This window comes from Talpa europaea (assembly GCF_964194135.1).
Source record: "Talpa europaea genome assembly, chromosome: 3".
In the NCBI taxonomy this organism is placed as follows: Eukaryota; Metazoa; Chordata; class Mammalia; order Eulipotyphla; family Talpidae; genus Talpa; species Talpa europaea.
In genome coordinates this window covers 85,330,244-85,354,165 of record NC_140069.1, presented here as the reverse complement: position 1 = coordinate 85,354,165, position 23,922 = coordinate 85,330,244, and the positions used below count along the sequence as shown (strand labels likewise).

At 39.9% G+C, this 23,922-nt stretch overlaps 1 protein-coding gene across 6 annotated transcripts in view; it reads left to right on the top strand.

Annotated features, from left to right (window-relative positions):
• Positions 1 to 23,922, top strand: part of ICA1 (islet cell autoantigen 1) — a gene marked incomplete at both ends in the record, with an annotated part of 124,573 nt that overhangs the window by 86,698 nt on the left and 13,953 nt on the right. For 3 of the 6 annotated variants that reach the window (XM_084230921.1, XM_084230924.1, XM_084230920.1), the window contains 4 exons: positions 9,840 to 9,937; positions 12,477 to 12,529; positions 15,273 to 15,335; positions 15,445 to 15,477. In XM_084230921.1, the coding sequence (XP_084087047.1) occupies positions 9,840 to 9,937; positions 12,477 to 12,529; positions 15,273 to 15,335; positions 15,445 to 15,477 (247 nt within the window). The remainder of the gene's footprint in view (positions 1 to 9,839; positions 9,938 to 12,476; positions 12,530 to 15,272; positions 15,336 to 15,444; positions 15,478 to 23,922) is intronic. The other 3 variants (XM_084230925.1, XM_084230923.1, XM_084230922.1) reach the window with 1 other exon arrangement.

Sequence of the window (23,922 nt, the reverse complement as noted above, 5' to 3'; positions counted from 1 at the left end):
CCTTCCTTTCTCTTCTGGGGTCTAGGACTTAGCACTGTTGTATGGAACATCATTCTAGAGAACAGAATACTTTTAGCTTTCTGAATAAAAAAAAAAAAAAAAGCTGTCTTAAACTTTGTTTTTCTCAAACTCATATGCCTAGCAGTCTCCTTCCACCCACCTCCACATTTCTCAGTTAATCACTTGAACATTTACCGACAAGCCACATGGCTCTGTAGTTACTTGCTTTGAAAATAAAGCCATAATAGTTTTTATGAAAATTGAGTAAATATCTCTGCAATGCTCTTTTAGTTGCCAGTCCCAACATGGCAATTACTCATGGCGAGCATCCAGAATATCCTTTTAGACTTTCAAGTTTTCTCTCAATGTCATTACTTTACACGGCACTTAGCAGAACAATTTATTTCCCAAGCTGCTTCCAGCCCGATCATTGGAAAATGCAAACTGGGATTCATCCAGGCCCTGGGACAAGAGGGTGTAGAGGGACTGGCCACTGAAATCTGAAGTGGACAAATCCAAGTGTGGCTGGTCCTCAGCTCACCCATCCCTTCTGATGACTGGCATTTGTTTTCCAAGCAGCTAAGATCAGGCCTTCTAAGAACAGCGAGGTTGTCCTTCATCTCCCTCTCCCACCCTTCTCATCCCCTAGCTCTTCCTTGACAGGAAAGAAAAAAATGCTGTCATTATGTGGGTAGTTCCTTTATACCCGGTGCTCTGTAAGGACGAGGTCAGATCATGTTGTGGAGAGTTTGGCAGGGTATTCAGGACACCTGTGCACCAAGGTTGGTTATTTTAATTAGCAATACTGTAGGCTCAGCACTGACATATAGGAAGTACATATATTTTAGTTAATCCTCAAAATAACCTGGGAAGTGGGGCATACTTATTCTTGTTTCCATGTTTCAAGTGAGGAAACTGAAGCCCAGAGAAGTCTAGAAATGTGCCCAAGGCCAAATGCCCAGTGTGCCATAGTTCTGGGCACGGGGACACTCATGCTTTTTGCACTCAGGCATGTGGCACTTCTTACAGGTGGCACTTCTGGCTGTGAGGCAGGAAGGCAGGAGAAAGCACAAGTGCTAACTTAAAAAGTACAGCTATAAGCTTTCCATTAAAAATAACAATGTAGGGCCTCCCTGGTGGTGCAGGGGATTAAGACACAATCTATGAAGCTATCCACAGCCACTGCAGCACGAGTTCCATCGCCATCCAGGGAGCTACCTACATGGCGCAGCAAACCTCTCCTGTCTCTCCCGCTGCTCCCCTCAGCAGTGTATTTCAGTCAATCTGCCTATTCTGTTCCCTACTCTGTCTCTGGTGCATCCTCTCACTCACCACACCTCTGGCCTGTACCCCAGTTCATGTATGCATAAATAAATAAATGTCTTTAAAAAATAACAATGTAAAGTGTTTGCTTGTAGGTGAAAACCATGCTTTATATGTCAGTCCCTCAGATACTTGGGAACCTGTGACCCTTCCTTTAGAGTTTGGAAGATTATTTTGATCTCCTCGGTACTTTGTATGAAAAGGCAGTTAAATAATTATTCTGGGCTTGGCTCTTCAGTACTATTTCTTAATTCATTATAAAATGTTGGAAATGTTGGATTCATATATTGCTTCTACCTGGTAGTGGTTGAGTGGCCTTTAGCAAGTTACTACAACTCTCTGGGTCTTCAATTCCCTGTCAGGAAGTCAGAGACACACAAAATGTATCTTGGTTTTGTGAGCTGTGTAGAACATGGAGTGCAGTACCTAATACAAGTGAGTCTTTCAGACATTAATTCCTTTTAGCTCTTTTTTTCACATTTTATTTTTTTAAAGATTTATTTATTTATGCATACAAAAGCTGGGATATAGGCCAGAGATGCGAGTATAGAGGGGTGAGAGGATTCACCAGAGATAGACTGGAGAGCAGAACAGGCAGACTGACTGAAATACACTGCTGAGGGGAACAGCAGGCGAGACAGGAAAGGTCTATTGCACCATGTGGGTTGCTCCCTGGCCAGCCAGGGATCAAACTCGTGCTGCAGAGCCTGCGGATTGCTTCATAGTGCAGTGCTTAACCCCTTGCACCACCAGGGCAGCCCTTTTTTGGTCACTTTTTAAAAGAACAGGTTTATTAGGTACAGGAGAAAAAGAGATGCACCTGCATATTCACAGGTGGTCAATTCCTTTAGCTCTTTTAAAAGTTGACAAGAAAACATGTTCTGAGAGCTTACTGTGAGTCTGGTCCTATACAGAATTGTTATCTGCATTAATCCCCATAAGGAACCCAGAAAAATATGCTTGCTCCTCAATACCTAAATTGTCTGATGGATAAACAGATGCTCCCCAAGGGGTGAAGACCCTTTTCCACGTCACAGCACCACTTGATCTATTTCCAGAGTCCATCTTCCTGGCACAGTGATGCCTCCCCATGTCCAATTTTCATCTGATTTTAAAGACTGAGATTACACATTTTAATTATGATTATTTTTCTCTAATTGTACTCTAACTTTTTTGTTGTACAGTACAGTTCAAGAGTACCTTTTGGTCCTAGGTGAATAGTGTTGTGTGTGTGTATGTGTGTGTGTGTGTGTGTGTGTATATATATATATATACATATATATGTGAGGGAGACTTGTACCAAATGCACATGAATTGCACGGTTCGTACACATTATGGTCTCTGCTTTTTACTCCTCATGTGCTACTCATTATATAAACAAAAGCATGCACCCAAGTGTGTTCAGCATCTTTTAACCATGCTTCATTATTTTGAGTACTTTTATTTCCCTTTATATACACAGCTATTTGAACCTCCATAGACATACAGTGTAAGTAATAGGATGTAGCCTAAGAAAATTAAATGTCACAATTAAAGATTACAGAAAATGCTGCCCAGTTGTCAAAGTGCTGAACATAAAATTTAAGTCATTCTATTAAGGCTGGTTGCTGTCCTTTTGTCTGCAAATTTTGTTTTGCTGAATAGTTTTGCTTTCATTCAGATGAATGTTGCTGTTGCTTTTATTTTCCTAATACAGGAAGTAGTAACTCCCATTATTATCTTAAGCTGTTTCCTTTCTAAGACACTTTTGCAATCTGGATCTGCTGTTTCCTCTGTCACACTGATCTTATATTTTGTGTGTGTGCTTCCTGAAACCATTTAAGCATTGATGGAAACTATTAGCATATCAGTGCAGCCTTAACAGAGAAAAGTTACTTAGTCTAAAAACATTCTTTCCTCTGAAGAGAAACTTTTTATTTATTTATTTATTTATTTATTTATATTTTTAAACAATATTTTCTTGCCCCCCCACACCCTCAGATTGCGTCCCCATAGAATTTCCTTCTATGGGGAAATAGAAGGAAGGCACCCGTGCACCATCACCTCAGTCCCCTGTGCTCCTCCCTCCCGCCCTCTGATCCCTCTCCCTCCTCCTCCCCTGCAGGATGTCTCTGATTTATAATTGTCTGTTTTGCACTGTTACTATTTTTTTTTACACTGATGTCTTATTTGGTTTCCCTATATTCCTGTTGTAAGTGAAACCATCCAAAATTTTTCTTTTTCCTTCTGGCTTATTTCACTGAGCATAATTCCTTCTAGCTCCATCCACGTTGCTGCGAATGGCATGAGTTTATCTTTTTTTATTGCTGAATAATATTCCATTGTGTATATGTACCACATTTTCTTGATCCAGTCATCTATTTTTGGGCATTTGGGTTGTTTCCAAGTTTTACCTTTTGTAAATAGTGCTGCAATAAACATAGTTGTACAGGTGTTCTTTTGAATCAATGTTTTTGTGTCCTTTTGGGTAGATAGATCCCTAGTAGTGGAATTGCCAGGTCGTATGGTAGCTCCATTTTTAGTAGACTGAGGAATCTCCAGACAGTTTTCCATAGTGGTTGGACCAGTTTGCACTCCCCTCAGCAATGTAGGAGAGTTCCTTTTTCACCACATCCTCGCCAACATTTGTTGTTGCTTGTTTTTTTGATATGTGTCTTTTTTTTTTTTTTTTTTTTTGGTGGGACCCTCGCCAGTGGCCGGGGAATGAACCAGCGCTGCAGAGGCGAGCAGCCTCACAGCCCAGCGCTCAACCACTGCGCCACCAGTGGAGGCCCGATATGTGACATTCTTACTGGTGTGAGGTGGTATCTCAGTGTTGTTTTGATTTGCATTTCCCTGATGATAAGGGATGTTGAACATTTTTTCATATGCCTGTTGGCCATTTGCATTTCTTCTTTGGAGAAATGTCTTTTAAGTTTGAAGAGAAACTTTTAAGTCTTATATTATGTGTCTTAATGATGCTTCATCGCTGTTAGTACATAGTGATTTTCATGAGGGACCTAGTGAGTTTGGGGTTTTGAAACAGGATGTTTTGAAATTTCATTTCTGGACATGGACTTAAATGTGGCTTCCATCAGCCAAGCCTTCAAAATTCCATCTGATGGCCACCTCATCTGCATGGTCAGCCAGTCTTAGAGACATTCTGCCTGAGCAGGTGTCTGTGTCACACAGAAAATTCGGTCACCTCTTGTTTTAAAAATTTATTTATTTATGCATATGAGAGTTGGGGTACAGGCCAGAGGTGTGGGGGGTGAGGGGACCCACCAGAGACAGAGTGGGGAGCAGAACAGGCAGGTCTACTGAAATATACTGCTGAGGGGAGCAGCGGGAGAGACAGAAGTCTGCTGGGCCATGTGGGTAGCTCCCTGGCCGGGGATCAAACTCATGCTGCAGAGGCTGCGGATTACTTCATAGTGCGGTGCTTAACCCCTTGCACCATCAGGGAGGCCCCACTTCTGACTTTTGCAGATGCTTCAGGTTAAGCATTTTCAGCTGTGGTGTGGACTTCAAAATAATCTAAGGAATTCACCTTCACACTTTCCTACGTCAAGCATTTTTAATCAAACTTTGGTGAGAGGTGTGGTCCACCAAGTAGGATGTCTTGCATCTGACAGTCACATCTGGGAACTAGCAATGACAGAGCAAAGGGGACATGATTTGTCCTCTATGATGGTTCAGAGTTCCTTTTAGCTTATTTATATCTCCAATATATACTATCTTTTATAAGAAATAGTCCCCTATGTGTTGTGGGGTATTTTCGCCTGGCTCTATGGAGGAGTATTTAGATTATTTTGATATACAATTTGTTTCTTGCCCTCAAGAAATACCACTTGAAAATATTCAAATATTGATTGCAGTAATGGTAACACAGCTGTGACTCTACTAGAAGTCAATGAATTATGAACTTTAAATGGGAGAAGTCTATGATATAGGATTATATATCAGTGAAACTGGTGTGTGTATGTGTGTGTGTGTGATAATTTCCCTTTATTCAAGGAGAAAGCCAAATACTGTATGATTTCACTCATGTATAGAAACACACAGAAACAAAACAAAGGAACAGACAAAACTAAACCAAAACAAACCCTAGAACTGTGATTGTAGCATTGAGGCTACTAGAGGGGGAAGGATGGGGTAGGCCAGAGCACTATGGTCGAGGGTTATGGGTGCCTTGGTGGTGGGTGTGGTGTGGTGACATTCTGTGAGCTTATCCCACTAAATCATATACATTGTTATATATCAGTGTTGCCTCAATAAAAAGAAATGAAAATCGATATTTAATAAGCATGCCTGTATGCTAAGCATTAATTTCGCTTATGATTTTTATAAATATTTTCCTATTATTGCCCTGAACCTTTGAATTTCTTGGGTAAAGAGGTCTAATTTATGTACATTCATTTATCAAGCATCAAGAACATATTTAGCACATATCTTGCATGGCAACAGTCAAAGTGGTATAGGAACAAAGATAATGTTTGTAAGACAGGAATTATTAATAATAAAGTATCAATTGGAACTGCAGCCAATCTGTTGGCGAAACACAATAGTGACTTAACTATGATTGTGGTGACAGGGAGCCAACAATTGAGTCTTTGCTAATGACCCTATGGGGGAAGGGGTTGAAAAGAAGTAATGAGTGGTTTACATTACAAAGGGATTGTCTGAGACCGGCTGCAGTGTAGTCTTGAAGGGAGGTCAAGCTAGAGACAGAAGGATGATAACCATGGAGCTGTCAAGGGCATCTCAGGGGCTTAGGCAAGTACAGTGGCAGCTAGACATGGCCAGCTGAGAGCAGACATGTCCTGGCCCTGCCTAGTTCTGATTGCTGAAAAGAAAATGAAACAAGAAGGCAATGGATCAAACCGCAGTGTCCTGGGCAAGCGTCATAAATCGAAAAGAGTCTTGGAACTATTGGAAGCTGAGCTGAAAATATTCCTTGCTTCAGTTTGACCAGGGTTGGGCAACTCTTTGAGGACTAAAACTGCTGGAAGGGCTGTGTGTGTGTGTGTGTGTGAATAACTATGTAATTGGCAGATCTATAGATAAGAATAAGTTCTTGACATCTGTTGAACTCCTCATGGTTGCACATTTCCAAACTACATACGTGTACACTTGCATGTCCAGCTTTTATCAGATGCTTTGGAATATGTATATTTTAAAAGTAGGCATCTCAGGGCCTCCCTGGTGGCGCAAAGGGTTAAGCACCGCACTAAGAAGCAATCTGCAGCCTCTGCAGCACAAGTTCCATCCCTAGCCAGCCAGGGAGCAACCACATGGTGCAGCAGACCTCTCCTGTCTTGCCCGCTGCTCCCCTCAGCAGTGTATTTCATTCAGTCTGCCTGTTCTGTTCCCCACTCTGTCTTTGGTGAATCCTCTCACCACCCACACCCCCGCATCTCTGGCATGTACCCCAGCTCTTGTATGCGTAAATAAATAAATCTTAAAAAATAAAGTAGGCATCTCAACTACAGTCCATATTCTAATTGCTTCATTTGTTTCTATACTATCCTTTATAGCGTTCCCCCCTCCAGCCAAGGGTCATGGATTCCACTTAGTTGTTATGTATTAGAGAGAAAGAAAGAGCAAAAGTGTCAACGCTATCACCACCATGGCCTGAGTTTGATCCCTGGCCAGGGAGCTAACCCACATATGGTGCAGCAGACATCTCCTGTCTCACCCGCTACTCCCCTCAGCAGTGTATTTCAGTTCTACTCTCCACTCTTTCTCCAGTGAATCACCTCCCCTCCCACACCTCTGGCCTGTACCCCAGTTCTTGTGTGAAAAAAATAAATAACTTTTAAAAAAAGAAAGAGCAAAAGAATATGATGAAACTTTCTGATGAATGTGGGAAAAGAGTAGTCTCCCTCTGTGACCCCTGCTGGCCTCTTTTTCTGGGTCTCTTTTACTCTTATCCAAGCACTACACCCAATACATTCTTTCTGTTCTTCAAACAAGCCATCTCGTTCCCTCCTTTAGGATGCTTCTGCACTCAGGATCCACTGTTCCTCCAGAGATGCACATGGCTGGCTCTTTCTTGTTACTTAGCTCTTAGTAGAAATGCCACTTCCAAGAGAGAATGTTCTTGCTAAAGTAATGCCCAACCATTTTCTATCCTCCTGTTTTAATTCTGTGCCTAAGCCCATCGCTTACTGATAATTTAATCTGTCCTGTTCACTGATGTATCCCCAGCACCCATAATAACAACTGGCACTTAGTAGCTGCTAAAAACTAATTGTTAACTGAATATATTATCTATAGAAATGGGGAATTATTAAAAATAATGATAATACCGAATATATGTGGTTTATGTAGGAAAATACTTCAGAACTCCAATCAGTGTTTTTCATTCAGTCTGCCTGATTTTACATTAGAATAATGATCAATGAATGTATATTTACATATTTTAATTCTATATTAAGTATGTAAAATTTTTCATATTCCCACTTTAATACACATTTTTATTATAAAATACACAAATTACAATGGTTAAAAGGACATCTGCTGTCTATAAGGTATATTATATACAGTGATTCAAATTATATAGTCTATGTTTTAAAAAGTAAATATTTTAAAATAATGACTCATTGTTTTAGGGAGATGGAATTATAAGCAATTTTTCCTTTATTTTCCAAACATACTTGTGGTTCTATTATTTTTCTAATTTAAAAAATATTTTAAGAGACAGAACAATACAGAATAAATGTAATCAAGTATTAATGAAACTGTAAATGCAGCTTGGAAATGGAAGGATTTCTTGAATTTGGCATGCTTGGGGAGCAAAGCTTTGTGGCAAAAATAATGGTAATTGACCTGGGCTTTGCAAAGACTATTAGAACTTTTAAGGGTGGACAGATAGGTAATGAGCTTTTTAGGCTGAAGAAACAGAATGAACAAAACAGAAGAGAACAACAAGCATATAGGAGACAATGTGGAGACAGTACTAATTGAATGGAAAGCTCATGTTTGGAGGTTTGTGGGAAGCCATCTGGGAGAGTAAGATAGGATCACATTTTAGAAGATCTTGAAAACTGGCCAGAAAGGTTAAGACTAGAAATGGTAAGTGTTGACCTGAGACAAAAGCAATCAATTATTCCAACAACAAACAGGGTTTTCAAGAAAAAAAAAAAAAAAAAAAAAAACAGAAAAAAAGGGCAAGTTGGAGTGCCCTTGGCGCTTTCCTGAACCCAAGGCCAGCAACTCCCTAAATAACCTCTGCAGGACCTCCCTGTTAGTTCTGCTGAAGGCTGGAAATAGCCTCCTGCAAGAGATGCAAGGCCTGCTGGGCACTATAGCTTGTAATGGGGTGTGTGTGAGCGCTCTTTCTCTCTAGCTTCCTGATCTCCTCTAAATAGGGTTCTAAATATTAATGTTCACGAAAGAAATAAAAATTATTATGGGTTCTCAAGAACAACAGTAACATGCTGGCCTGGTGTTTTAGGAAAATTATTCCATGCAGGGAGTGAAACAGAACTGGCAGTACAGAGGGCTGACACAAGAGTCCATCTGGCCCATGGCAGACACAAAAATCAATCACAGATCTGCTCTGCTGAGACCCAGCCTCTGGACCATCTTCACCAGCCCCCCACTAAGCTGTCACTAAGCTTAATTGCCCTCTTCAGTGTGTGCATCATGCTAGAAAAGTGAAAGATGGGAAGAAGAAAGAGGTGAAGGCCCAAAGGATGAGGACTTGGATTTTCATAGTTCTGAGAACATAAGCAGAATTATCTTGGGATATTTCTTTTGTATTTGTAGGTTCCTATTATAATTAGAGCCAGAAATAGAGTTCTTTTTGGATAACTCATTATTCAGTTGTTGTAGAAATGTTTTGCTTTTTTTCTTACTGAGACTTTGTCACTGGTGTACAGTTTCTAGGTACTTGCTTTTTCAAATCACTTTATTTAAATATTTCATGAACCTTGAGAACAATAACTCCCAGAAATTTTGTGCCAAAAAAAGACTCTCACCCATTTTTAATCTACAAAGATTTGGATGCACCTGTTCTGTCCATTCGTGGGAGTTAACTTGTCAAAATATGTTAAATCACTATTTTTATTCTTTAAGGTTTGTTTTCTTTCTTTTTTAAAAAGTAAGCTGTTTATAGATTGCAAAATAGCAAACAAAATTAAAAATAAAATAAAATTGTCTCATCTTTGGAAGAGAAAAACTTCTCTGTCAGTGTGTGGGCTGCAAACAGAACAGAATGTTTATCTTAGCTGCATGTTAAAGATGGAAAATAAAGTTAGCAATAGCCAAAAGGCCTTTTTTTGAATAACTTATCACAGAAGGAAAACAAAAGTCTAATGGCAAGACTGTTCTCCTTTATAAGCTTGTGTTTCTGAATGGTTCTGAGAACATGTAAAATTTTACTTTTGTCCACTTGATTACTTCAAGGTAACCTCCTCAAACCTCTAAATCAAGGTTTGGTCGCAGCACTCAGCAGCTGTTGAATTTCTTAGTGACGATCTTTCCTTTCTTATCCCCCACCCCTTTTTCATTATCTATGGCTCTTAATCAAGAGCTTACAGGACCCTGTGAAAAAACTGGTTGAGAAAGAAGAAAGGAAGAAGATCACCCAGCAGGAAAGTATGGAGGCTGCAGCGGAAGAGCCAAGTCAGTAAGTCACAGGCCACTTCTCTTGGCAAAATCTGTCTTCCCTCAGGTAAGGCCAGCGCAGTCCTTGCTGACCAAGTCTGTTGGGGTCTCGGACACAGGGTAATTGCTTTACTTGCTCACTTCTCAGAGTAATGTATCAAAATTAGGGCCAAACTCCCTTAGTACATAGAGTCCTTCCGAGCCAGGACTCTACCCAATAAGAGACCTGTTTTGAGGGTCTCAGAAGGAGCACACTTGTGAGAAGTTTACTCGGGCAAGAAAGGCACATATCCCAGTGTTCCCAGCTCTCTGTCATCAGTTAGTCCCATCTTCCAGCTTGCTCTGATTTCTGGACCCTTCTGTTCCTTTGTCTACTACCACTTACAAGATCCTGTCCTAGAAAGGAAATCTCCCTGCTTTTCTCTTCTATTAGGAAATATGACCTTTGAAATTGCCTCATAACACATATAGTACTATGTGTAGTACTTTTGTATGTTACCATACAAAAGAGTTGGGCTTTGACATTGTGTTTTGTACTACTCAGACCTTCTATTTGAAGCAGCAGTTTTAATGCAGGAAGTGGTGCCCCGTCTTCATTCCTCACCACTTTACAGTCATTTTAAATATCGAGACCAGCTTTTCAACGTATATGGTACATGGTTTCTGTTCTCATACAGCAAGGAAGAGGTTTAAATATGAATCCATGTCATTTTCTACTGAGATGTAACCACCTGGAGGAACAGTTAAGCTGTATATTAGCTGGCCTAAGAGAGCAAAATACATCACCTTAACTCCACTTGCTATTTCTTTTCCATACCAAAAAAATCAGATGACAATCTTGTGGTAAAAACAGGCTTATGTATTTTTTTATTTTCTTCCTTTCTTTTGCTTTTTGCCATGTTTCTAAATGAAGCTTTAAATATATATTTTTGTCCCTCGGAAATATTTGCTGCCAACATTAGCCCTTTTTTAATTTTAAAGCAAATACTAGAAATTTTCATTAGTTCAATATGGAGACAAATTTTCACCATTTTTGTTCTTAATGTTTAATTGAAGTAACATTGATTTACAACACTGTGTATGATTCAGAGGTGTAGTTCATACCTCTTCAGATTATGTTATCATACCACACCCACCACCAAGGCACTCTGCACTATAGTCCTTTGCTTGCACCTTTCTTTTAGTATATATGTTAATGCAATCAAAATAAAGCACTGACCTTTTCTGAAAACAGGACTACCTAAGATGGTCTTGATTGGTTTTGATTAATTTTAGATTTCTCATTATTTTATTACTTCACTTTTAAAAGCTCAAAAATTGTAACCCTAGTAACTATTTAAAATGACAATGAAAATTTAACTAGAATTTTGTTCAGTAAGAGCAAGTAATGGTGGACCCCTGAGCTAAGAGGGAGGTTCAGAGGGTCCAGCAGAGTATATGGGTGTTGATATGTGTCTGTCATGATCTTACTAAAGTAGGGTAAGAGCTGATTGAGTAGACAGGTCTTCTCGATTTGCACGTTTCAGTGTTTAGCTGATCCTGAAGTGTCCTCTCCTGTGACACTGGGTATCAGAATAAACACCTGCCTACAAATGTTTTTTGTTGTTTTTTTAATTGAGCTATCATTGGTTTACAACACTGTATGTGATTTAGAGGCATAGGATCAAACCTCTGCAGTTAAATGCCAGCAAACCATACCCACCACCATGACATACATTGTCCTCCACCATAGTCCATCGTGTCCCTTCCCCCACTCTGGCTTTCTTCCTTCCCCTCCCTGTCTTATAGCCTCAATTCCACAGTCATGTTTCTAGGGTTTGTTACTGGTTTTATTGTATCTGAGCCTTTGTTTTGTCTCTCTAGATTCCACATATAAATGAAACCATCCAATATTTGTTCTGCTTCTGACTTATTTCACTTAGCAAAATTGCCTCCAGTTCTATCCGTGTTATTGTAAATGGAAAGAGTTTATCTTTTTTATAGCTAAGTAATACTCTATTGTGTACATATGCCACATTCTTCTAATCCACTCCTCTGTCCTTGAATATAGGAATGCATATATCCTTTCAAATTGGTGTTTTTGTTTTCTTTGGGTAAATACCTAGAAGTGTAATTGCTGGGTTATGTGATAGATCTGTTTTTAGTCTTTTGAGGAACCTTCATACTGTTCTCCATAAGGGGCTGGACCAATCTACATTCCCACCTACAGTGTATGAGGGTTCCTTTTTCTCTATATCCTTACTTGTTATTTCTAGTCTTTTCATTATGAGCCCATAAAATTATTAGCTATATCTTTTAAAATTTAAATGTAAGTATCTGTTTTTTCTATACTTAATTGACCATATGTGCCTTTGATGAAACCAAATTCTGATGTTAAGATGATACTAACCAGCCTTGGGACAAAAGAAAACCAGCAAATTTATTTCCTTCAGAAGTGTATACAATGTAAATGACAATATGTTTACCTTCAGAGTTGTGTGTGTGCTGTTAAAAGTGAAAAAATCTATCATAAATACATTTTTAGAACTAGACCACTAAACTTTTATTTTTTTAATTTTAAGGTTAATTTCATTAGAGGATGAAAACCAGCACAAGGAATCTTCTAGTTTTAATAGTAAGTTTTGACTCTTATTTAGATCTGCTTTTGAAAGACTACTGCTCAGCAGCCAACTCATTTTCCTTTTTGGCTAACTCCTCCTAGGCCTTTCTTTGCCAGTTGAGAAAAGTCTATGTTAATTTGCTTCCCACAGTTTCACTTTTAAATTGTGAAATATCAGTGAGTCAACCCAATAGTATTACAGAAGGTTGTATATTTTGAACCAAAAGGTAGCATTATTATTCACGTCAACAGTAGCATTTCCAAGGAGCAGCCATAACTGAGACTTGGCTGCTTCTTTATACAGAGATAATAGGTTAGCTGCTCTTCCCATTACCAGTTCTGCCATTTGGACTAAAGAGGTAGTTTTGGTAAAATGGCGTGATATTTTGACTTTCATTATGTTGGGGGTGGATATTGGTTGTTGGGATATGTGGGGAGAAATGAGCTGAGATATTGCTCTTCCTGGTGATTCCTTGGTTGCTCTGTAATGAGAGATACCAGATCCCTGGGGCCACTGACACTTGTGGTTAAAAGAGGGATCAGCACTTTGGAGGTGATACAAGGCACTGTGAGGGTCTGGCCTACTCTTCCTGTCTTCTGTTAGTACTGCCAGGCTCTTTTGTGGTCCTTCTCTCAAAAAAGTAGGAGGCATGGTAAATTACAGTAGAGCAGAGCTAAGGTTATATAATGCTGAGACTTTCACTGGGACTTGAAATCCTTAGAGTTGGAAGGAACATTTTACAGGTGACATATAACTAAAATTACCTCAACACTTTGTTCAGCTTGACACTCTTGGCCCTGCTTCACCCTTCATTATGGCAGCCTTTCTGCTCCATAAGGGGAGGCAATATAGACCTGGGACTTCATCCTTTTCATCCACTCTCTCCTTTTCTTCCTGTTTTCCCAAACACTGGCTTTACTTACTTTCCTCTCTCTCTTGCTGATTCATTTGCTGTTCTCCTGCCTGCCTTTCAATGGGAAAAAATGCTTACTTATTTTATCCTAGCTTGGCCGCAAGCCATCTGTTCCTACATGTATGCCTTCACTTACTCACATACTTGTTTATTTATTCAGTAGTTGTTCATGGAGAGCCACCTTTGTGCATACAGTGGCTCTCCAGACATAGTCAGCCTCTTCCACGATGGGGTTACAGTCAAAAGGGGAAGCTGGTACTAATATAATATTTACACAAGTTATTGGCCAACTCCAATATTGGTGAGAGCAATGAGGGCTCCAAGCATGTGTGATATGGACACCTCACCTGTTGGAGAGGATCAGGGAACTAGCTCAGTCAAGTGATATTGAAAGACCCATTAAAGCATGAGAAACAGCTTGGACAAAGACTGTGACCAGGAGAAGGTCAGAAGAATGGTGCTCTAGACCATGAGAAGAGGGAGCAATGGCAGATGAGGGCAGAAAGGAAGGCAGACCTGATCTTGGCCACATTAGAGCTCTCTGTATCTCTAGACACACTCCAGCTTCAGTGTCCCTGGGAAACAAGGTCAGGGGTCACTATGTGACAGGGATCTAGGTAATCCAATAGAAAATTTTTAGTTTTAAGGGGAGCTATAAACTCTGACTTATTATATTTGTGTTCAAGTTCTGTAACTTTATGTGAATCATATTTATGTATATGATTGTGTTGTATAATTGTATAATTGTACAAATATTGTATAATATTTATTATACAAATCGTATTTGTGTAATATGTGACAATATAGAGCAAACATATTTTCTCTTTCTGTAACATGTGCACTTGCTTATGGTATTTGCATAATATTTGGAGATTGTAAATGTTGATTACCTTGTTTTATGTATGCATATGATATAAGCTGTTACAAAAAAGTGTCATTCTCATTAATTCTGTGACCTGCAGAATGTCTAATGGACATATGCGCAAACCAGGTTTTAAGACTCTTCTGTTACATATATGTACATACGCATATATACAACACATACACACACTTTATTGTTTAGGTTTTATTTCACAGCAGAACTGGGCAGAAGGTACAAGGAAGTCCTCTTAATCTCTTGCCCTTACCCTCACACCTGTGTAGCCTCTCCCATTGTCAACATCCTCCACCAGACTAGTACATTTGTCACAATCAATAAACCAACATTGACACATCATTATCACCCAAATTTCATAGTTTACATTAGGATTCATTCTTGGTGCCATACAGTCTGTAGGTTTTGACAAATGTTTGACATGTGTCCATCATTACAGTATCATTTAGAATACTTCCTATCATTAAAATCCCCTGTGCTTCACCTATTCATCTCTCTCTCCCACCAAGTCCCAGTAGCCTCTGGCCTCATCACTGTCTCCATAGTTTTGCCTATTCTAGCATATTATAAATGTGGAATTGTGTAGTATTGGGCTTTTTAAGATTGACTTCTTTTACCCAATAATCTCCCCTTGTATTTTAGGCAGCCCCCAGTAACTAAAGTTCATTAGCACAATCAATTCAATTGCTTATCACACATTTATCCATGGAAGGAGAATTGTTAGATCAACACCAAATAGTTTCCTAGGTTATCAACTAAACAAAGTAAAGATTTAAGGCTGTTAGCTCAATATACATTGAAAACCAACTGCTTAAATAACAGGTAATCCGAAGACCCCTCATTCTGCATGAGTACCACTTGTGGATGCCATTTCTCTCTGAAGCTATGTGTTTGCTTATACTGCAATAGCATATGAACGTGCACACCATTCTGAATTGCTGGTAACCAGTTGCATGTGTTATATTTACAGCTGAAGATGGGAAAAGTGTATTATCTGCCTTAGACAAAAGTTCTACATATACTGTATGCTCAGGTAATGTAAATTAAGGAAAGTGATTTAATTATAACAATTTGACTAAAAATCTTACAAAATGAAACTGACTTAAAATTTTATTTTTCTTTCCCTTCTAATGGATTCATAGATGAACTCTTAGACATGAAACCTGAGGAAGGCGGTAAGATTTATGCATTTCTTTGGGCTTATAACTTAATATTTTAACACTATTTTTACACACAGGAAAATATAATGTTTATCATTTGAATAGCTTTGCATTCCAAAGAAAATTGTTTTTAGGTGACTGACATTTGTTTTAAAATGACTTTACATATGCCCAAGCACAAATTAGTGTGTGTGGATCTTTCATCTTTAGTATAATTAATTTCTTAATGTCCAGACTACCAAAGCTACAAGTTATTATGTCAAAACTTGTATGCTGTAGTAGAGAAAAAAATGGCTTTCCGAATCAGACAAACCTGGATTTGATTGAACAGTGATTCTACCAAAAATAATTTTATACTTGAACTTTCTCAATCTTGGTTGTTCTCATTTGTAAAATGGAACCAATGGTAGGGCCTCCCTGGTAGTGCAGGCGGTAGGGCACCACACCGTGAAGCTGTCCGCAGCCTCTGCAGTGCGGGTTCAATCCCGGCTGGCCGGCAAGAATCCCACATGGTGCAGCAGACCTCTCCTGTCTCGCCCGCTGCTCCCCTCAGCAGTGTATTTCTATAAATCTGCCTGTTTTACTCCCCACTCTGTCTCTGGTGAATCCTCTCACTCTCCTATGCATCTGGCCTGTACCCAGTTCTCATATAATAAATAAATCTTAAAAAAAAAATGGCACCAATGGTAATAGTGTTGCTGGGTTATCATCAGTATTGGAGATTACATATGTAAACGGTCTTTTCACAGCTTCTGACACATGGACACTCTCCCAGTGTAACCCCCTGAGATGGTAGGGTGTTGTGCTGCATCCCCATGGAAACTTAGTTAACTATAAAAGGGAGGGTTTTCCTTGGCTCGGTCCTACACTCAAGTTCAGCAGACTTAACCACTAAAGAGAATCCAGGATCATAGGTTTAGATGAGACATGCATGGTCCCAGGTAACCCTGTCAACCCAGGGTGTTCAGCCTGTCACAGCCTTTGTTCTCCCCCTCACCAAGGATTTCCTTCTCATGACTTTCTGGGAGTCCAAAATGCACCTGAAACACAGAGCCAAACTTTAGAACCCCGGATGACTGCTCGGATCTTACAGGTTTCTAACAAGATTAGAAATAGACCAAGATCATCTTGCAGGACCCTGTTAACTGGGGCCAGCGGTTTTCACAGAATTAAATCGGAAATGCTACTGCTTGAGATACAGCCTTATTTTCATAAATTTTCTCCAAAGCCTGTGCCAAGATATCTTGTAATAAAATGGATATATTTTCTCTTATTTAAAATAACTATTATACATCATAGTTATACATTATATTATACATCATCAAATAACTATTATACATCATTTTATAGCTAAAATCTTTGTTAGCTTCACAGAATTGCCATTCATATTCCCTTTTTTGAATACTCAGTGTACATTTAAAGATAAAAATGTGACTGTGCCCCTCCCCAAAATATGTTCTTGTTCTCAATAGAAGAATTGATTTACAAGTGATCTTGCAATGTCATAATTTCTTCTTTCTTTTTATCGCTGCCAACTCTCAAAGCCCGTTTTGGGCACATGCCATCCTTTCCCACTGCTGCCTCTTCTGCGCTGTCAACCCCTAGGTTAGCACAAGCTTAAAAATTAACATGGCCACTGGCATAAAATATTCTCTCAGTGTGTGAGAATTTGTAGTGACTGAAGAAAGGAACATTCATTTATTTGTTGATTTCAAAACGCATGCCCTTTGGAAAACTGCCAGAAGGCCCAACTCCTGAATTAAAATGCTCATTATAATATGTAGGACATTAAACAATCAAGAAATAAAAAAAGCTTAATCCAGGGATGGCTGACTTTATAGCACTTGGGGGACTATAAACTCTGGCACGCTGCAGCTTGGGGCTATTTACTCCCAGTGGTAATTCTGTTCGACAAGTAATGACAAAGCTGGGATACAGTGTCATCAAAAAGCAGAGGTTATGACAGCAGCAAGGAGACAATTCTCCAGGATCTATGGCCCAGAGAAACACTCTGATTCACTCATCATGAAATTGTTTTCTCCACCTAAATAGATAATGTAATGGAAAATTAATATATAATGAGTTTATTGAAATGTTTTAAGTGAAAAGGAAACTGAGTGACATTTTGAGATCCTTAAGAGTGACTCTGAAATCACCTAGTGACCAGATATGACATTCCCGACCACAGTTCATGAGCTAAAACATAGAAGTCTTTGTGTTCCTCAGGGTTAGGCCATACGAAGCAAAGTAGTCATGTGAAGCAGAAGAGAGTGAATGAATTCAGCTCATCAAAATCCATGAACTGGGCCTTTCCCAAAAGATTGCCTCTCTAGAACAAGATACACTTAACAATTTTTATATTTCAGTTGTCCATATTGCAATTAAAATGCTTGTCTTCTGCTATTTCCCTGGTTACCAATTCCAGACTTGTGATTCTAAATACTGGCCAAATATCAAAATTAACTGAAAAGCTCATTTTGTAGTTCCATGGCTCTGGGTGAGGCCCTTAAGCCGGATGCAGTAAGACAGGTGGATTTCCCTGCACCGTTTCTGCAGAAGCAGTCAGAACCCCTCCTGCAGTTTTCCATATGTAGCAGACTAGGGATGCAATCACTTACTTCCTCTCATGCAATGTGGCAAATATTAAGCTTGTTATCTTTTCTCATAAACTTCCCCTCTTTTCTGTCTCCCTCAAAGTCCTGGCTTTGGACCTTTCATAAAATAATAGTGTACTTTAAAGACAAATTCTGTTATTTTATGATCACCATGTAGTCAGTGTTCTGTATAGATTTATCAACAGATTTACCCCAGCCAAGTCTTCAAGTTTTTCAGTAAGAACAAAAGCTTTCAATAAATTGAAGGAGCAGGCTTGAGGATCATCAAAACCTACATTTGAGTGCTTACTCGGGGTCTAGCACTGTTGGGGGGTAATGAATTTTGGGGGGTCTTATTTGCTTTTTGTGTGTGATTTTTGATTTTTGTTTTCCCAGAGAGTGGGTAGGGGTGGTTCCCCATGCCCCATCTAGTATTATTATTATCTATGTCTTTTTTTCACCAGAGGGAAGTTTTCAGAAACAGAGTTCTGAAATCCCAAACAAGTACAGTTTATTACCAGAGCCTTTTCTAATGATTCTCACCCGTATTTCCCCCTATATGCTCTCTTGGGTGTGTGAGACTCGTGTTGGTGTTTGGGGTTTTTTGTCTATATTGCAAGTGTGTGGCCTTTATAATTAGTCATAAGGTTGAAAGTGGGGGACCAGGGAGAAAACCTGAGAAACGGAGTCTTCCTGTTTCACACACACATAAAGGTAACTCATGTGACATTTATCTGTTTGTCTTCCTGTGCTCCCATTTTTGGTGTATAAGTTATGTTTCCATCTTCTGTGTTAGTAATTTATGCTGAGGTCATGAAACTCAGCATGATTTCAAAAACGTTACCTGAGTGGGTTGTCAACAATTTCCCGTGATAGTCTTTTTTTTACCCATGTTCTGTCTGAATTTCAGAGCGCTTCCTCTCTATGTCAGTTTCACTTATTGAAAACTCATTGTTCACAATCAGTTAGAGCTCACTGGTTCAGGATCTGTTTTCCTGGGGAATGTTTTCCTAGGGACATAGGCGTCTTACTTTTGAAGGCTTGGGCAGCACGGGCAAACGTGATGAGTGGGTCTACCATCTCTGCCACGAGCTTTGCCGGGCTGCGAAGGGAACCCTCTGACCATAGACACGCTCAACTTGAAAGAAGCTTAAGTACTAGTTCATGTATGAGATCCTTCATCAGTGAAGTGACAGCAGGGAGCTATACTGAGAAAACGCTGTGACCTGTGAGCCAGGGGTCCCCTGCGAATTTATCTGTAACTAATAAATTATGTGACCTTGGGCAGGTCCTTTCCTTACTCTCTTTGGGTGTCGCATTAGGAGAAAACAGCAGGTTCCCAGACAGGAAAGCTGATTTGCAAGATGGCAAGCAGAGAAGTTTTGCCAGTTTGCAGGTTTTGCTGAAGGCAGTGTTGAGGACTTGCTGAAAGGGCTGTAGAGGACAGGAACACCACTCTGAGACACAGGAAGCCATCGAAGGTTTTGAGTAAGGCAGTAGTGATCCCGTGGTGGAACTGAGCACAGGCATACAGTAGGAAGGTGCCTTTCATGAATGCCAGTGGGCTCACACCTAGGCAAACTGTGAGTGCTCCTGAATCTGGAATTTGTCACCAGAGTTCAAGAAAGAACTTAGAGTTGGAGATGGAGATTTGAGAATCTTCCCAAATGAGAGAGGAACCATGCAAGGGAACATCTATAGAGATTAGGGAAGGGAGATCTGATGGTTTAGGAGTAAACCTTATTAGGGGCAACCAGAGTAGGAAGAGTCAGCAAGGAAAGTATTAGCAGGCAGGTAGGACATCAAGAAAGCTCCTCATGGGAATCCCAGGAGATGACAGCATTGTCATTTAGGTCCAAGACAAAAGGGTTGGAATCAGCCATGAGAATCTCACTGGTAACCTTGAGAAGGCCAATTTGGCATAGGGTGGGGCCAGGAACTTGATTATGAGCAGCCAAAGAGAGGTGTTAAACTAGAGTGTGTGGCTTTGAGAGGAAAAAGGACTCTGCAATAACTTGAAAGGGGGGTGTGGGGCAAAGAGGTGAGACAGCATTACCAAGTGAAGATTGGCTGCTATTGGGATGTGCATATGTCATCTGCGGACAGGGCAAAGAAATGTGGGAGAATGGAAGACTACCACTGTTGGAGCTGAATGATGGCAGAAGAGCTGGCTCTGGAAAGGAGGCGCATAGAGAGCTGAGCTTAGAAAGGCAGAGGGAACGCATGAAGGGTCAGAGAGTTAAAGGCAGAGTGGTGAGAATTCAAGTACGTCATGTCTGTTGGCCTTTATTTTTGTAGTAATGTCTGTGGTTGGTTTATCTGATGTGAAAGCAAACTTGGAGACTTTGGGTGCCTGTAAGACATGAAAGGGGGCTCAGAGTAATATCTGTGGGTTTGGCACCTGAAAGCTTCACCACCTTTGTTAATCCTTTTAGGTAGAAGCAGGATGAGGTGACATAACCTAGGGGTAATACCTGCTCATCAACATGGGCAGAAATCCTGACTTCTGTGGTGGAGCTCTTCCCAGGGCTTCTGGCAAAGGGCTTATCATCTCTCTCTCTCTCTCTCTCTCTCTCTCTCTCTCTCTCTGTGTGTGTGTGTGTGTGTGTGTGTGTGTGTGTGTGTCTCCCATTTTCTTGCAGTTGCGTTGAATTATTTCCAGAGAAAATGATAGCATGATTCTTAAGAACCAACTGACTAGTGCTATTTCTCAAGTCTTGACATGCCTGGTTACCGACCTAAACCTTTCCCTTTCTACTTGTAATTAAGTTTTTCTTACAAGTTATGTATAGTAATTTCAGGCATCTTAATTATCAGGGCAATAATTGGGAGGTTTCCCTGTTTTCTGGTTCAAGTCAGTGCCAGTTTCATTGCTTTCAGCTCAGTAATAAGTTCTCCTAAAAGAGAAACTGTTCACTGTGTAGGCCTGCTTTAATTGTTAAATAAACAGAACATTAATAGGTCAAATTCAGTGGAAGACATCAGACTGAACCTCTATTCAGAGCAGTATCATCCCTACCACAGGTCCTTTTCTCATTTCTGTCACTGAGTTTGTTAGCTCATAATATTCATCATGAGTCTTTTGGTTGCAAGTGATAGAAATCCTTCTGTAGAGAGTATAGGCTTAACTTTTTTACAAAAGAAATAGAAAAGCATGAATTGGGTCTTGGCCTGTGGAACTGGGGATGCACAGTGAAATGGATTGTTTCAGGGCAAGCTAGACCCAGGGGCTAGATCCTGATATCAGAATTCTCTTTCCAACTCTTCACACTGGTTCCCCTATTTCTTGGTTTTGTTATCATTGGAAACCTCAAACCTGCATCTTTAGAACTTGAAACCCCCAAAAAGGAGAGACCTTCCTCCTTTCACTTCCATATAACAAACTCAGGGAAGTCTGCAGCGTGTGCCTTCTCTGAGCAGTCACCATGGCTTGAGAAATGAAGGTCCGGACCACTAGATCCCTCAGGTGAGGGGTCATGAGAAGTGTTTCCCCAACGGGAAACCTGAAGAAGGGGAAAGAAGGGATGCTAAATTGACATAATCCAAAGAATTCCACTCTAAGTGCCATTGCACAAAACCTAAAGAGTAAAAACAAACCAAAATGAAAAAAGTGAAAAATAAAGCTGTCACAGGCTCTGGCTATTTTTGGAAGGCTCAATTGTTCGTCATTTGTTGTTGCTCATGGTAGTCATGACCTTGCCTGGATTAACATCTAGATTAAAGCAATGCAGGCTCCCTCTGGTTGGACTTAGTAGAAGGCTGTGCAGTGATTTCAGAAGGAACACAGTTGATTCCCAAAGCTCTTTAAAATCATCTGTTCCTTCAGGGTCTACCCATACATTTGAGTGGGTTTGATAAAATGGGTTTGCTTCAGTAAGCATCTGGTTTCAATCTGATCAGAAAGGAAACCATCAGAAGAGGTTTGGGCATTCCAGTCCCAACTGAAAGTAGGAAGCACAGAGACTTGTGAAGTTAATATATGTAAAAAGGGTGATGCTGAGAGAGATAGAGAAGGAGGATACATAGAAGTGTGTTTATGACACACCCTGTTACAGACAAGGTTATTTCCTACACAGGGCTGGGACATCTAACCCTTCTTATCCTGACTTCCCCTCACAGGCCTTGCAGTTCCAGAACTACCTCAATGTGTAGAACTGTCTCAGAAGGCTGCTTAATAAAATGCTTCCCCCATCTTCTCCCTATCACACCTACAGGCTATGTCTTGGTGAATATTTCTGTGATAACATAAACATATGAATGTTTAAATTAGAGCTGTCAGATCAAAGTGATAGTTGCCACTATTTTTAAACCACAGTGATATAAGTGACTGTACTCCTCTCTCCCTCCCTAATTTGTAGCTGGTCTGCTCAGCACATCAAAAATCCCCTTAGTCTGTAGATCTTTATAAAAAAAAAAATGTGGTTTAAAATAGATCCAATAAAGGTGACAGAGGTAAACTTTATTAAAAAAAAAAAAACCTTTTACTTACTACCTTATATATTTGAAGAAAATCTACTAGTCTCACTTGATAAGACAGTATCAGAACTGCAGTACAGCTCAGAGAAAATATGTCAGAATTATTCCTTTTATTGACTTTCAACAAAAATGTTTGCATCTTCCAAGTAGAAATTAGACAAGCCAACAAAGCCAGTTAATAAAACCATCAGTTCTTGGTTCTCAGAGTATGTAGACGACTCAACAAAAGGCCTGGTCACATGAATTCTGATCGTAGCCCCCAACCTACTTGTGCTCACTATTCACGAGTTTGTCAGTGTTCAGATTGTAAGAATGAATCTCTTCTTTTCAAGTCTTCCTTTGGACAGGAAATAAGGTTTAAGTTATATTTCTTTTGGTTTTCTGAAATGGACAATTTTTTTAATATATATTTTATTTTTATATTCCCCATACAATTACAACCCCCTTATTTTGACCCCAGTCCCTCTCCTCCCCACCCCCCACCCCCCATAGAATGTCTCTGGTTCATAGTTGTTAGTTGATTTTGATTTTTACTTTCTTATAGTTATTCTTTTTCCTGGTCCCTTATTTAAGTTTTCTAGATCCCTGCTATGAGTGAGACCATCCGGTATTTTTCTTTTTCTTTCTGGCTTATTTCGCTGAGCATGATCCCTTCCAGCGCCATCCATGTTGCTGCAAATTGCATGTGTTTATCTTTTTTTGAATGCTGAGTAATATTCCATGGTGTATATGTACCACATCTTCTTGATCCAGTCATCTATTTTTGGGCATTTGGGTTGTTTCCAAAGCTTAGCTATTGTAAATTGTGCTGCTATAAACATAGGGGTGCAGGTGCTCTTTGGAAATGATGTTTCTGTGTCTTTTGGGTAAATACCTAGGAGTGGAATTGCTGGATCATATGGAAGCTCTATGTTTAGTAGGTCAAGAAATCTCCACACAGCTCTCCGTAGTGGTTGGACCAGTTTGCACTCCCACCAGCAGTGCAGGAGAGTTCCTTTTTCTCCACACCCTCGCCAACATTTGTTGTTGCTAGTTTTTTTAATATGTGCCATTCTCACTGGTGTGAGATGGTATCTCATGGTAGTTTTGATTTGCATTTCCCTGATGACAAGTGATGTTGAACATTTTTTCATATGCCTGTTGGCCATTTGCATTTCCTCTCAGAGAAGTTTCTTTTTAGGTCTTCTGCCCATTTTTTGACTGGATTATTTTCTTTGTTTGTGCTGAGTCTCATCAGCTCTTTGTAGATTTTTGTGATCAGTTGAAATGGACAATTTTAAATTAAAACTTCATGGATGGAATAAAAGAGGTTCATATGGGGTAAGATCTTGCTGAAGTCACACATTAGGTAAGGGATTGTCCTGTCCCCCACCCCCAGCCCTGTGCTCAT